Source organism: Dipteris shenzhenensis, chromosome 11 (genome assembly GCF_047967505.1).
Source record: "Dipteris shenzhenensis isolate YYH24624 ecotype China chromosome 11, Dip_SZ_1.0, whole genome shotgun sequence".
NCBI lineage: Eukaryota > Viridiplantae > Streptophyta > Polypodiopsida > Gleicheniales > Dipteridaceae > Dipteris > Dipteris shenzhenensis.
In genome coordinates, this window is record NC_141606.1 from 39,403,639 (window position 1) to 39,419,084 (window position 15,446).

Consider the following 15,446-nt stretch of genomic DNA (forward strand, 5'->3'; position numbering starts at 1 on the left):
CCCCCCCCCCCCCCCCCCCCAAACTAGGGGTATTTTAAAGGCGGCCAAATATTATAACCTTTCAAGGGTCCAATCTTAAGGTGAGGCCCCACACAATAAGCTTACCTAGAAGAAAAGGGCTTTACATATTTAGGTCAATGAGAGCTAATAGCTTTAAGTGTACAAGGATAACCATCTACCCAGCTACCATTATTGCGGTGTCCCTATGTCATCTAACCCGCTACCCATAAAAAGTTTAGAACCGATCATTTAATTTGTCCCAAGCATACGGTAGAAACACTAGCAAGAGGCAATGTTCCAAGCCGTGGGCAATAACTTGTTAGTCACCAACATTCAGCTGCTAGGGAAAGTTTGATTTAAATCCAATACAACAGCTACAATGCACACTCTGGAGGGTTGGAGCTATGTATTTCTCAGCAAACATGCCTAACCACTAGCACCCTAAGTAGAGGACGTGGGATCCACACACTCCATTGTGGTAACCTCAACTGTGGCTGCTCCAAATGGAGAACTAAGAAAGAATAATCAGATGTCATCATACTTCCTATAATTTATAAGGAGTGCCCCAGCCCCAATATGGGCCAATCTCTTGGAAGGAAGAGACACACTAAGGAAGCTCCCGTTGGCAGCTGGCACAAACAGCCCAAGGCAACGGCGGAGCAGGTGGAGGGCTGGGAAAGCAAGGCCCAGGAGGAAGAGAGTCAAGCAGAGAGGGCAGCACGGAGGAAGGAAGAGGAAGTTGGTTGGCAAGGCTGAGGTGAGCTGAGGCAGAGGGGAGCTGGCTAGTAGAGGAAGTTTATCAAATTTGAAAAATAACTTTAAAAACATCCCTCACCGGTTGATCTTTGACACCCATTGGAGAACGAATTTTAGTAACACCATCATAACTATAGTCACTTCAAGAGCTTCAAATGCTTCTTAAATCATCAGCATAAGGTATGTAGCCTACCCACTATGCCCAATTGAATGGATACAGCAGAAGCCTTGATTCGAACGTAGGATACAGTTCTGTATATCATTGCTATCATGAGATTTTTGCCGAGTTTGGCCAAAGATACATGGGTTGAAAACCTGGAACATCAGCTGCAAGTCTACCAAAGTGTAGGCCCAAAATGCAGTTCACATGAGATGGCCATATGGATCAGTTGCACACGGCCACCCCGATACTGCATGCAGCTGAAGTTGTCCAGGTACGCCTTGTCTGAGACATCAAGCCACATAATTGAGTGTGGACACTCCAGAAGCTTGTGACACTCCAGAAGCTTGTGATAGCAGTAAAGCTCCTAGGAAGTCCTGCCTGCTTGAGGCAACATGCCTATATGTTGACTCTCAATAACTAACATATTAATAAAGCTAAAAATGAAACCATCTTTCAAAGACTTCATGGCAGATTCAAACTAAAGCTCTTGATTTATGACCATTGTCAAACCATAAAATTGTAACACCTAAATATCCACACAATTGACAAGCAGTAATGGAGCTTAGACAAAAAATTGCACGTTACACTTTTCACCGAGTGACATGGCATTTACAGGATTTCAAATCGAACTTTGTCTTCCACTGGCAGGGAAAACCTACCCAACTGGGATAGTAGCTTTTGTGTGTGATTCAAATTTAAAGCAAAGGCTAGTTTTGGGATAGTAATGTTTGTGCAGATAAACGCTTCGTAATCCAAAATACCAATAGCTCAGCACTGATCTTTTTCTCATCTATAAGGAAGGGTTCAACGGTGCTGGGCGGAGTACCATGTGATGAAAGAGAGAAACCACGTGATCCTGAAACATCAATTAAACTTATTACTGACAAACCACTTCGTGTTTGCAAGTAATAAATTTAACAACAAGCACTGCAACTTTGATAAAAGCAAGCTCTAAGATTGATGAGAATTAGAGGAAAGGTTTACCTAGAAGTTTTCCATCGGGAAAGTAAGCCCAAAATGAGTAAATGACTCCATTTTTTGTGAAACTTCCTTCAAGCTGAAATGCACATGACAGATCAAATACCTCGTGTTAGAGGAGTATCAAGAGGTTAAGGTCTGATTGTTAACAGAAAGAGTTCTTCAACATTTTCTGAGACCTCTTGAGAAGAAAAAGATTACCTGATTCTCCTCAAATAGGATATCAATGTTTGAAACCCCATCTTCTTTTTCTAGTTTAGCTTTTAGTGGAGGGATCACATCTTCAGACATCAGCATAGGAAGAGGCTTGTCTGTAACCTTCTTTGCAGCAGCCACCTTTGCAGCAGGTGCAACTTTTGGTGCGCTAGGTTTCTCTTCTGCCTTGGGTCTTGATTCTGAGCCAGCAGCAACAGCATCCTTCAATCCCACCTGTGTACTTTCTGAAGCTTCCAAAGGCTTCAGACCTTGGACATCCTTTGAGCCTGTCCCTTCTAGAGAAGGTTTGCTTCCCGACAAGTCCGCTGAAAATGACGGAGTACATGTAACTAAATCCCTTAGATCATGAACGTTAGTCACATTGTCTTTTGAATATGCATGAACCAAGTTACCACTTTGTGGACACATTCCAATTCCATGATTCAAATGACCCAGCCTCCTGGTGGAAGCTCCCTTAAATTCAAAAGTAGATGTGTTCAAGTTTGTAAAAGGAGACCTGTCACTATGACCTCATTGTTGAAGCCCCCTCTTCCATCTGGGACAGTTGGGAAGTCAGGAGAATGAACCCAACTTCCATCCACAATGTATTTATACCTGTAGTTTCCAGGAGAAAGTTTCTGCAATTACAAAGAAGAACAAATGCAGCGTGTTAAAAGAGGGACCACAGACAAGATTTGAAAATGTAATAGCATGAATGTTTTGTGTTTTGAATATAAAAGACAATCGCCTCATTAAGAGCTCAAACAATAGTCACCACAATCCACGTGTTATTGTACCAGATGTACTGCTATGCTCAGATCCCAGCTCTGTAAAGTGTAATATCTGAGCCCTTCAGATATATAATAGGTTAACATACAGGTTGGAACAATTATTTCCAGTGAAAAACCTACCATTGCTCTGAAAGGCTGAGCCCCTAGCTGATATGGACATTCAAGGCATTTGGTGCCACTAGAAATGCCTTTAATGCACTCAAGGCATACTGCCAGGGGAGAAAAGAAAAACAAAAAGAAAACAACATTTGGGTCTGAACCGTGGTTGTTCCCAATGTTTGAATCAATTAAAAGTTTGGTGTTTGAAATCCATTTCAAACATTTGATTCAGCCTTTGGCAGGCAATCAAACATGGATTTCAAAAGTGGTCCTTCACCAGGACCTACCATACCAGAAACCCAAGGTAGAACTTCGAACCTGTCTGAACATCATGATTGAATACTCCATCTCGTTTCTTGTCATCCAAAAATCACAAGTTGTATGCAAGAAGAAAAACACTAACATAGACAATAATAAATTGGCGGCATATCCCCGATTGATCCTGACCTACATGGCCAGGCGCATCGTGAAGATCAGGCCTGAGAAGACAACGCCCAAGTATGTGTAAGAGTCAACTATCTCAACAGGGTCGCCGGCGAAGAGGAACTGCTCTCGGTGCATAGCGGGTCTGGAAGTGTTGAAGATCATCACCTTGGTTTTCCCAAGGTTGACCTTCAAGTCATGTGTATCATAGAAGACCTGAAGTCCATCCAGGTGTCGCTGAAGACCAGTAGCAGAACAGGATAGTAGTACTACATCGTCTGCGTATAAAAGAATCTAGATGACAGCCTCCGCAGGAGAGCAGCCTGCACCTCCGAGTGTCCTGATGGTGGTCTCGAGCTCGTCGATGTAGAGGCCAAATAGAGTCGGTGACAAGGGACATCCTTGTTTGACTCCGATAGTGCTCGTGATCTCTGGGGTCCAGCTGGTGCCAATCCTAACCTGCCCCGTCACCCGCTCATAGAGAGCTACTACTGCCCAGATAATCACCGAGTCGTATCCTAACTCCTGCAGGCATCTGATGAGTCGGGCGCGGGGAACGCTGTCCAATGCCTTGCGGAAATTCACAAAGCAACAATATACTCTCTGTCTCCTGTGTCTGGCCTCCTCAATGATCCCTCTAAGTGTAAAAATGTGATCGTAAGTCGAGTGATCCGCCCTGAAGCCGGCCTGTCCGGATGCCCTGAGCCCCTGTACCTCTGCGCGAGCACTGACCTCGCCATCTAACACTGATGCATAGATCTTGGACATAACATGTCCAATCATAATGGTCCTGTAATTCCCTGGATCCATGGGATCTCCTGCTTTGTGGATGGGTATGATAGTGTTCAGGGTCCAGGCTCTGGGTAACCCGTGGCAGACAGCTTCATTGAACAACGTTGCCAGGATGGGGGCTAGAGTTTTGATGCCATGGGCAACAAACTCTGTGCATAGGCCCTCATAATCCTTAGCTCGACCGTTATGAAGCTTATGCGCTACGTGGGTGACTCCCTGGGTTGTGAAGAGGATACAAGAATTGGGACGGGGGGTGGCTGAGAGGTCCGGAGGAGGCTGATCAGGGATATCATAGAGTGTGCGTGCGTAGGAATGCCAGAGGGAAGTGTCCGTGAGGGGGGAGAGGGATCGGCGTTCTAGGAATTTCCTACGGAAATCCTTGGAGTTGCTACTAAACAGAATGTTCAGTAGCGTATCCTCATTCTGGCGCAGGAAGGCTAGCTTCTTGCGACGGACAAGTCGACCATAATCCCTGGTGAGACATGGGTTGGCCCTGGCGTTTCGCTGGGTCGTGAGTCGGAGTGTGCGGCGTAATGCTTTGCACTCATCATCATACCAACTGTTGCAAGGGGTGGAGCCAGCGGGTGGAGGGCCAGTGGACCGAGTAGTGGAAGGAAAAATGTGGCAGGCTGCATTGTGAAGGGAGTGGGTGATAAGGGTGGCTCGGTGATCTAGAGAGGGTATGGTGTCTATGTGTCTGAGGAGGGAGGCTAGGTGGGCTGAGTAATCAGGTGAGAGGTTATGATCAAAGTGTATATCATGATAGGTAGTGTAGTGCGGGGTGTGGCTCGGAGGGGCTCGAGGCGCAAGGATATGAAAGAACAGGTAAGTGTGATCGGCTCCTGGGGGTAAGGGTGCAGTGCGGAAGTCAGTGATCTGTGGGGCTAAAGCAGGAGATCCCAGAATGTAGTCGACGACACTGGCTCCTCCACCATGTGGGAAACGTGTGAAACCAGAGGAGGCAAGCCACCGGTCTAGTCCATTGTAGATGACCATATCATGTATACGTCCAAGGTCCAAAAGAGCCTGCCCATACCTAGTAACAGGAGCGCGACTGTCAGCCGAGGAGCGGGGGAAGCCCGAGTCCTCTATGTCCATCTCGGGTAATAGGACCGGATCTGAGGGCGGCAAAGGTAAATGGCCTGGTGGCTGAAGCAGGAGACGGCAGATAAGGACCTTATAAACGCCTGACCAGGTCGGCAGCATCTGCAGACGGGATGGCCCAGTCTATGGTTGGTCAGACTTCTCGGCTGTTTTACCGACTGGTTGGTCAGTCTGGAGGCCTGAGGCCTGAGGCCTAGAGCCTGTGTCTGTAGAATTGACTTATGGCATATGTCATGTGGTCCAGCATTGTGAGTGTGCTGCACCAACTTAAGACGATACTTGCATTACTCCCACTAGCAGGTTTGCTAGCATTTGTAAAAGCAGAATTATCTTCAACAGTGTGAATTGTCTTCTTCCACAAAGTGGCTGTAGCCTGTATTACTGTGCACCAGTTGCTGAGACCACAGCCTCACCAGTTTAACATTCTTTGCTTGGTAGGACACCTATTACTTTAAAAATATAGGTATAGCACACTATCGTGGTGCACAATCTAGTGACATAATTTCCGTGTGACCTGACAAAAGCACTACAAAAACTGACAAAATGATTCGAACATGCATACTTGAATTATATCATTCAGCTTGCACCTTTTGCCAAAAAGTGCAGCGAACAATTGAATGGGGAGAAGATTCTGCATAGTTCTACTCTCAAGACTAAATCGTATCAACATCTTGACTGGCAAAAACAGACATGACGATAAAAAGTACATACTGTCATTCACTTCTATCAAACTCCAAAGAGAGGAGTGCACAGCAGAGGAAACACCAAAGCCTCAAATGTTATGCTCAAGTCGAGGTAACATGACCTCGGAAGGGTCAGTCAGCATTTTCCTTTAAAGGATCAATGTTTGTATTATATTTGTTTGGGAAAGGAATCAAGGTCAAGGTCCTTGGTGAGGGTGATATGGCACTAGACTAGGTGGATCTAAGGCTAAGGGACCTAAATGCATGAAATGTGCCAAGGGGCAAATAGTTTTAATGATATCCCAAGAGAGGGGTAAATGATGCATTAAGGAAGGACCCTAAAATGAAGCCATGTGACATACTAGATCCAACTAGGGAATTTTGGGACTTGGTGGAATTGTGTAAGCAAGAGCTTCACGTAACGATTCTAAGGAAGAAAAAAAAAGCTGACTACTAACCACCGAGATTTACTTGGGAGGTGATTCTACGTGCCAGCGCCCGTGATTCAATGTAAGCTAGGAGTAAACAAGATTTCGTGTGATATTTGGTATCAGAGCTTTTAGGTTGATCACGAGAAGTGGGGCGGGACTGGCTGGAAGAGCTATGACCATATGGTCGTTGTAACCAGACGCTGTCGCAGGTTCGGTGATTGTCGTGAACAATTGACAGACCACGACAGTCGATGGTATTTAGCTGCAGGCGATTGGGAGCAAGGGAATTGAGAGAGGCCCTGCACTAGTTGGACGCAAGATTGCACTCTAGTCGACGGGATCGTTGCTTGGTTTCTTATTCGTTTATAGATGGACGGCAAATATCAACTCTTCGCTAAGCCTTAGCGTGCTTCCGTCGGAAAGCCAATAAAGGAGCGGGGAGCTTATATTACAGAATCAGAGAAAAGGCTAAGAGCAGCGCACACGCTGGTTTACCGATTATTACCTGTAGGACTACCTGACCGTAATAATTCCGTATCTTTCGTTGTTGAGGGAAGATGTGGAAGACGGGATTACAGAAGCCTGTGAGCATGGGCTAGTATTACAATTACTGTAATTCCGTTCGTCAACCTGCACCTAGCTTAGGGCCATGGAACTGATCTAGACATCCACGACGAACCACCTAAAGGAACTCTCGCTTTTGATATATATGTTACGTGGAGGTCCTTCAACGTTATCGATGTTGGGTGAGAGAAAAAAAAAACGTAGTGCTATGGATTTTCAAAAGTCATGGAAATGAAGAGACCTGCGGACGTGATAAACAATCATGCTCTTCTTAGTTCGCGATAGCTCGTCAACGTTGGAGCTGTGTAGAACAACTCGATTGACAAGGGACACGTGGTTAAGGTCGTTGGCCACATCAGCTATGCAGGACAGATTATAAATGCAAAATGGGTCTCCAACGAAGGTGTAGCTGAGCCACAGCAGGAACAACTTGATCTCTCTATGCTACATGAATGACCAGGGGGTTCTCTATGCCTTCTAAGTGTTGTTGGAGTATATGCTCGTTTATTTGCCTTGGTGTTTGAGTTATTTCAGATTGCAGATATTTCCCTAGTATAGGGAAAAGATTTCGGTTTGGTTCTCAACTAATTTCAGTTGATGGTTATGCTTGTTTAGGCACCTTTTTGTGGCTATGAGATTGAAAAGCAGTTTGTAAATACAATTCTTGGCGGTGTTTTAATTTTAATTTTTTTTAAAACCACCCATCGACCTAAATGGAAGTAGAAGAAGAAGCTTCTAGGATAGATCCCGTAGAGTCGGAAGTCCGGCCGACCCCGCAGGTGTCGCGCCCAGCAAGTCATCCACTATTTGGCAGAATTGCAATGTTAGAGGATGCCTTGCAACAGATTTTAGCGCAGCAGTTACAAGCAAATGTAGGGCAATCTGAGCTCAGGAAAATGGTACATAGTATGTCTGCTGAACCATCCCGTGAAGAGAAAGGTAAATCCCAATAAGACAGGAGTCCAGTATTCATACAGTCGAGCCTAGGAGGGCTAAGGTGCCTAATATTGCCAATTATAGGCCAAAAAAGTATTCTGGTCGGATGTCTGACCGTAGTTCCGATATCATTGAGACCTGGTTACACAAATGGGACGAGGCATTCACCATTTGTGAAATCAGGAACATAGTTGCCAGGAGTTTCTGAAACAGGAGGTTTCAAACGGGTTTCATACGTTTGAAACGGGTTTCGAAAAATGAATGAAACGGGTTTCATTCAGAATGTGAAAATATGTGCATTCACACCTAGAGGCTAGGGTATGCATCATGCCATATACAAAAATGTGCAAATAAAGATTGTAAGTGACTCCATAGTGCATACATGATTCAAAAAACATACATATAAGTATAAGCACCATACATACTGAATCCTGATCATACAATTTTACAAAAAGCAGTCATCAATGATCATACATTATACATATTAGAGTACTCAAAGATCATCTTCACACATACATACTGAATGATCATACATATTGATAATTGAATCTTGATCATACTGATCACACATACTGAATACTGATAATAATAAAAACTAGAGTCATCAATGAACCTCCCAAGACCTCCATGGTGATGGACCATGAAGGTAAAAATGTCAAACTACTACTGGAATTCAAAGTATTGTCTATCAATAATAAGTCACAAGTGACAAAGTCACAAATCAAAAGTCAAGCCTCATCATCAATGTCATCATCTTCCTCTTCAACCAAATCCATGTCCTCATCAACCTCCTCCTCACTGCTACTGGAACTCCCAGAAGACTCATAAAAAGCATCCTCATGAGATGCAGGTGCAATTGAAGTACTGGCACCAGCTGCCTGGGAGGATCGGGTGTAGAAACTTGAAAGGACGATTGACTACATTGTGGGGATGATTGGAGGCACAAACCTCAAGAAGGAGCAAGAGGGAGCGTACGGGCTGCACGGACGGAGGTACGGGAGTACGGAGTGCACGAGTACGGCGAAATGCGTGAAATCGCAATTTTGCCCTCTTTTGAACCCTACCTAAAATTTGAGGCTTTATGAAACACGTTTCATACGTATGAAACGTTCACACGTTTCATACGCGTTTCATAAAAGTATGAAACGTGTTTCATATGCAACTATGATTAGGAATGATATGAAGAAAATCCACGAGGCCACCCATATGTTTAATGAAGTAGCGGATAGGTGGTGGATAAAACAGCAGAAAGATGGAGTAGCATCCACTACTTGGGAGGGGTTTAAAAAGGAATTTAGAAAACACTTCCTACCTCCTGACAAAGCATCCCGAGCTTGGGATCAGTATCGAAACCTTCGTCAGAGAAATTTATCAGTGGCGGAATACACTGATAAGTTCAGAGAAAGTGTAATGAAGGTTGATGAACCCCTACCTCAGTCAATCCAAGTAAAAGATTTTATCTTTGGATTGAATGATCGAATCAAGATGGAAGTTCGGGCTAAGTATGCGAACATGCTAGATGAAGCAATTGCCATAACCCTGAACTATGAGGATGCAAAAGGGAACAGACCAAGTGGGTTTCTGCAAGTTGGGACTCAGTATGGCTACCCGAAGAAAACTAGGTTTAAGAAGAAGTGGATTAGCAAAGGGAGTGCCTCACAACCTAGTGGTCAAGCCAAGCAGGCGAAGCCAGTTTAGACTCCTAAATCAAGTACCACCATTGGAATGAAGAGAAAAGTAACACCAATGGCAGCCCGGGCTTGGTCGAAGTCTTCTTTGAATCCAGAGCAAAGGAAAAAAGCGAGGAGAGAAGGCTTGTGTTTTGGATGCCTTCAGCCTCATCAATGGAAAGATTGTCCACGAAACAAGGATCGTCGGATGGCTGAGATGGTGTGAGATGGTGGTCTCAGAATGCGACGTGGAGATGGAGGGGAGTCCCAGAGTAGAGCAGATGTAGATTCAGCTAGCGGGATCTTCTCAAAGAGGTTAGTACCTTTTTTGTTGTGTGTGTCTGTTGCTAAGTTAGTAACTAGTGCACCTGATAATATCCTGTCAAAGCCTGCAACAATAGGGTATACAGCCTTTAATGATACGGAGTTAATTAAGATGAAAGGGCAAGTAGCTAATCATGATGTCATTGTGTTGTTTGACTCAGCGTCAACACACAATGTAATTAACTCCAAGCTTGTAAAGAGGCTGAAACTAAAGACTAGCCCATCTCACTATGCATATATAGTCAGAATGGCGGATGGAAGTTCCACTGAAGTATGGGACAAAAGGGTTACCCAGTTGGAGCTTCGAATTCAAGACTATGCTGAGAAGCTTGATTTTGAAATGACTAAGCTTGCTCATGCAGACATAGCCCTGGGTAAGGCTTGGCATTCTAGGAAGAATCCAGCCATAGATTGGAAAAAGCACATTTATCGATTCAAAATGAATGATGTGCTGTATGTCTTACGAGGTGAAAAGGATATACCTCAAGGACCATTGGTTTCCGTAATGGAAATTCGAAAAGCTCAAGAAGAGTTTTTGTTTCTTTGTACAGCATCGGTAGAGCCGATTGATGATTCTTCCGCTAGCACTGATATTGCTCAAAATGGAGAGATGGCCAAGCTGGCTAATCAAATAGCAGAGAAGTTCTCTGATTGTTTTAGAAATGAACTACCTTATGGGTTACCTCCAGAGCGGAATGTTCAGCATAAGATTGAACTAATCCCGAGGGCAGAAACTATAAATAGACCTCCCTATAGGTTGAGTTTTACTGAAGAGGCGGAGGTGCGAAGACAACTGGAAGAATACCTCAAGTTGGGGCAGATTCAACCAAGTTTCTTACCTTTTGCTTCGCTAGTGATATTAAAGAAGAAGAAAGATGATACTTTTCGCCTTTGTATAGATTACAAAGCATTGAATAATATCACTACTAAGCACAGGTATCCGATGGCTAGGATCGATGATTTGCTAGATGCATTAAATGGGGCCGTAATTTTTAGTAAGATAGATCTTAAATGTGGCTACCATCAGATCCGTATTAGACCCGAAGATGTGCATAAAACCGCTTTTAGAAGCAGATTTGGACATTATGAGTTTTTGGTAATGCCCTTTGGACTTACCAATGCTCCAGCTACATTCGTCATGCTTATGAACGATTTACTACGTCCGTATATCGGAAAGTTTATAGTACACTTTATTGACGATATTCTGGTATTCAGTAAAAGTATTACTAAGCATCATGAACACTTAAGTATAGTGTTCAGTACTTTGAGGAAAGCCAGTCTTTATGTAAATAAAAAGAAAACTATACAGTGTATGGTAAGACTTGAATATTTAGGATTCATAATTACTTCTGAGGGGGTAGAAATGGATCCAAAGAAAGTGGTTGTGATACTGACTTAGCTTCCCTTAGAGTCTGACCGCTTTGTGATCATTCTTGGGATTTGTCCAATTTTATCGGAGGCATATCAAAGGATATTCCGAAATAGTATCACCATTGACTAATCTGACCTCAGATAAAGTACCTTTTATATGGGGACAGAATCAACAGGAAAGTTTTAACACCATAAAACAAGCTGTGGTCTCCGGACCGGTGTTAAAAATAGTTGATCCCCAGCAACCGTTTTTCCTTGAAACCGATGCAAGTGGCATTGCGGTAGCAACAGTTCTCCTCCAAGAGGGAAGGCCAGTAGCCTTTGAAAGCAAGAAGCTTTCTCCCTCTCAACGAAATTGGCCAACTCATGAATTAGAGTTGTATGTTGTTGTCCATGCTTTGAAAACATGGAGACATTATTTGTGTGGATCAGAGTTTTATGTTGACGTTGATCATGATACTTTGAAACATTTTTATAAACAACCTGACTTGAGAGCCCGCCAAGCTAGGTGGGCAGAACTCATGTAGGAGTTTAACTTGACGATTCGGTAGACTTTATTGTAGGTCTGCCTACAACACAAGGTGGATATGATTCTATCCTCGTGGTGGTTTATCGTCTTACCAAGATGGCTCACTTCATTCCAACTAGAGAGTCTGTTGGTGCCCTGCAAGTGGCGGATTTGTTTATTAGACATATATTTCGTTTGCATGGATTACCCAAATCCATAGTGTCACACAGAGATGTCAAATTTACCGATTATTTTTAGACTGCGGTGTTTGGGACACTAAGGACTAAGTTGGGAATGAGTAGTGGGGATCATCCAGATCATATCCTTCAAGAGAACAATTATCTTGTCATCTCCATAGTTGTGTAGAGAAGCATATCTTAGGTATCTGACCTTCATCTTTTTCTTGTACTTGGAGTCAAATAAAAGTGCCAGGAGAGGGTAGATCTCTGGCTTTGTAGTTGCTTCCTTTTTGGCAACCATTGTTTTGGCAATCTTTAACAAGGAAGTCAGGTTGACATTTTCATCCTTTGTAGCCTAACAAGACATTGCTTTATGTTTTGGCTTTTCACATATTTTGCATAAGCAAGCCATGAGAGGGTCTAACCCAGATATTGGGCAGTGTCTATCTCTCTTACAAGGCAAAAAATAACTGAAAGACTTCCAAAATATGAGCACTTGATGTAGCAAAGACTAGTGACCAATATTCAATCAATGATGCTTCTTCTTACATGCTTCATAGAAGTGGCTAAAATGAATACTTTCCAATCAAAGCCAGGTCTAGCAATTCAAAACAAAACTGAAGCCACACTTGTACTGAAGTTATTGAAAGTTTCAAAAAACTAGAAATGGAAATGGATGGTCAGACGGAAAAAATCAACCAAATTTTAGAGGATATGCTTAGAGCATATGTGTCATTAAGGCAACATACATGGGACAAGTGGTTGCCATTGTTAGAATTCGCCTACAATGATAGAAAACATTTCTCTACAGGGTTCAGTCCTTTTGAGCTGAACTATGGTTATAGACCAACGAATCCAACTACAGTTGGAGTACCTCAAAAAGTGACTAGTGCCGCGAACTTTGTGGTTCAGATGCAGCACTTGCGAGAGCTAATATCCGCGAAGCTATGGATAGAGCTAAGGCGTATGCGGATGAAAACCGATCCGCTAGAGAATTTAAGGAAGGAGAAAAGGTTTTCCTCAAAGTTCCTTCGCACTCATAAGTCTTTGACTGCAGGAGAGTATGCTAAGTATCACCTCGATATTGTGGGCCATGGTTAATTCTAAAAAGAATAGGCAAGGTAGCCTATAAATTAGAATTGCCACATGATTGTAAGGTGCACCCAGTGTTTCATGTTTCTCGCTTAAAGAAATTTTTGCATACAGGCGACTCACTAATCGAAGGTGTTGTTTTGTTTCAGGAGATAGAGGATAATGCAAGACGCAAACCAACAAGAATCTTGAACCGAGGAACAATGCAAGTACGCCATCAGAAGATACCCACGGTGTTGATTGCATGGCATGGTCTACCTCTATCAGAAGCTACCTAGGAATCTGTATACCAGTTACGGAGAGTGTTCCGAGACTTTATCATCGAGGACGTTGATGCTTGAAGAGGGAAGGAATGTTACGGTCAAGTCGAGGTAACATGACCTCGGAAGGGTCAATCGGCATTTTCCTTTAAAGGATCAATGTTTGTATTATATTTGTTTGGGCTTCATGTAAATGATCAAAAAGGAATAAGGGTCCTTGGTGAGGGTGATATGCCACTAGACTAGGTGGATCTAAGGCTAAGGGACCTAATTGCATGAAATGTGCCAAGGGGCAAATAGTTTTAATGATATCCCAAGAGAGGGGTAAATGATGCATTAAGGAAGGACCCTAAAATGAAGACATGTGGCATACTAGATCCATCTAGGGAATTTTGGGGCTTGGTGGAATTGTGTAAGCAAGAGCTTCACGTAACGATTCTAAGGAGGAAGAAAAAAGCTGACTACTACCACCGAGATTTGGTTGGGAGGTGGGAGGTGATTCTACGTGCCAGCGCCCGTGATTCGATGTAAGCTAGGAGTAAACAAGATTTCGTGTGATATCAAAAGACCCATAGCTAGCTATAATTTGATAGCAAGACAAAATAAATATCTTAATTGACAAACGACTCGATAAAAAAAAGTTTCCTCCCCGTACATAAGTTTGGGAATGTTACAATCTGCCAAAACTAATCCCGTTTCAAAGCTAGCACCTTTTACTACGTGGATTCAATTCCTTGCACTTGAGCTAGGTTTAATCAGCGTAGCTTGCTATCGTCAGGATTTCAAACCACCCGAATATCGCAAATCACGATTGATGAGCACCCAGATAGACTCCTCACACGACTGAAAAGGAAAAGTTTCCTGCGCCCATTTTCGTTCAACCTACCTGTTTTGCATGGAAAACACCGTTCGTGTCCTTTACTAACGCAAGCTTCGTCTCCCAGCCTAAGAAGTCTCCAGTGAGCAGCACCACAGAACCCTCGCCCTTCCACGCAAAATCTACCTCCTGCACCACCACTGTTTCACAAGCCATTACATCTCCATTACAAATCGATCACTAGAGAAGCTCCTTACATTTATGTCTAAACCGCTGGCTTTGTTTTTCTTTAAAATGTGACATGATCACAATCCTGCGCAATGCACAAACCTTAAGTTTTCTACGCACAAGCCCAATCTTTCCAAATGATTTTTGGAAAGTAAAACGAAGAAGAGCTGGCTGCTGAAAGAAAAGACAAAGCTGGGTGCCGCCAATTTTATGATATGGGAGGAGGTATTCGTTGTTTGAATTCGATTAAGCTAGTGCGGTGCGTTATCGAGGCGAAAGGCATGCGAATTCAGCTCTTAAGAGTCATACAAGTAGATGTGGCCGCGTCTTGGCCAGCGGCTGCGGGAACGAGCAGCCCAAATCTCCGGGCGGACTTGCGCAATGCGGAGCATGTTCGAAGGGTTCTCTCGGAGGCGGGAGAGAGGGAAGGGAAGCCGAAGTCGGGGAGGCGAAGGAGGGGGGGAGGGAAGGCAGGGGCGGAGGGTTGGACGCGGTGGAAGGGGGTGGTGCCAAAGCAGGGAGCGGGGCAAGCCATGAAAGGAGGGAAGGACTAAGAGGAGGAGGGAGAGCTAAAGATGAAGGGGAGCCATGGCGATGGGGCAGGAAGCATTGATCAGAAAGAGAAGAAGATGCAGAGCAATAAGCTGTGCATGCACGTATTGTGTTTGTTTGAGTGTACAAGAAGAAGAAGAAGAAGAAGAAGCACCTTGTGTGAGTGACTATCCAAGAACTAGAAGAAGAAGAAGAGAGGTTAGAGAAAGATACAATACTTATCCACGAACTAGAAGAAGAAGAAAAGAGAGAGACATGCACACACACACACACAAGTGCATGTAGTAGTTACACTCGTTAGGAGAGTGTGTGATGAATCAAAGAAAGGGTTATGACACAATATGGCCTTTTTTGTGTGTGGTTGTCCCTTGCCATGCCCACCTCACTCTATCCATATTGACATTTCATCACCACCTTCCTTGACTTCCCTTTTCACGTGCATACATTGCCCTTCATAGTGCTTACTTGCCTTTTCTAGGATTTTCCCATTGTAATGGCTTGACACGATTCAACAATTCCAAGCTTGTAAA

The 15,446-nt window shown here is 43.7% G+C and overlaps 1 protein-coding gene across 1 annotated transcript; it reads right to left on the bottom strand.

Annotated features, from left to right (window-relative positions):
* Window positions 1-1,607: 1,607 nt before the first annotated feature.
* Window positions 1,608-15,124, bottom strand: LOC147897005 (DUF2996 family protein). Its single transcript, XM_087381567.1, has 6 exons — window positions 14,674-15,124; window positions 14,206-14,336; window positions 2,610-2,730; window positions 2,099-2,418; window positions 1,904-1,976; window positions 1,608-1,775 (listed from the first exon to the last, which is right to left on the bottom strand). Exons 1-6 carry the CDS (start codon window positions 14,897-14,899, stop codon window positions 1,627-1,629), a joined length of 1,020 nt encoding a protein of 339 aa, XP_087237693.1. The 5' UTR covers window positions 14,900-15,124; the 3' UTR covers window positions 1,608-1,626.
* Between the last annotated feature and the right edge of the window lie 322 nt (window positions 15,125-15,446).

Coding starts and splice junctions, on each gene's coding strand:
- LOC147897005 (XM_087381567.1), bottom strand. CDS start 14,899: ATGGCTTGCCCCGCTCCCTGCTTTGGCACCACCCCCTTCCACCGCGTC. Junction 2,419..2,609: donor CAATGAGGTCATAGTGACAG/GTCTCCTTTTAC, acceptor CGTCATTTTCAG/CGGACTTGTCGGGAAGCAAA. Junction 1,776..1,903: donor TCCCGATGGAAAACTTCTAG/GTAAACCTTTCC, acceptor TTGATGTTTCAG/GATCACGTGGTTTCTCTCTT.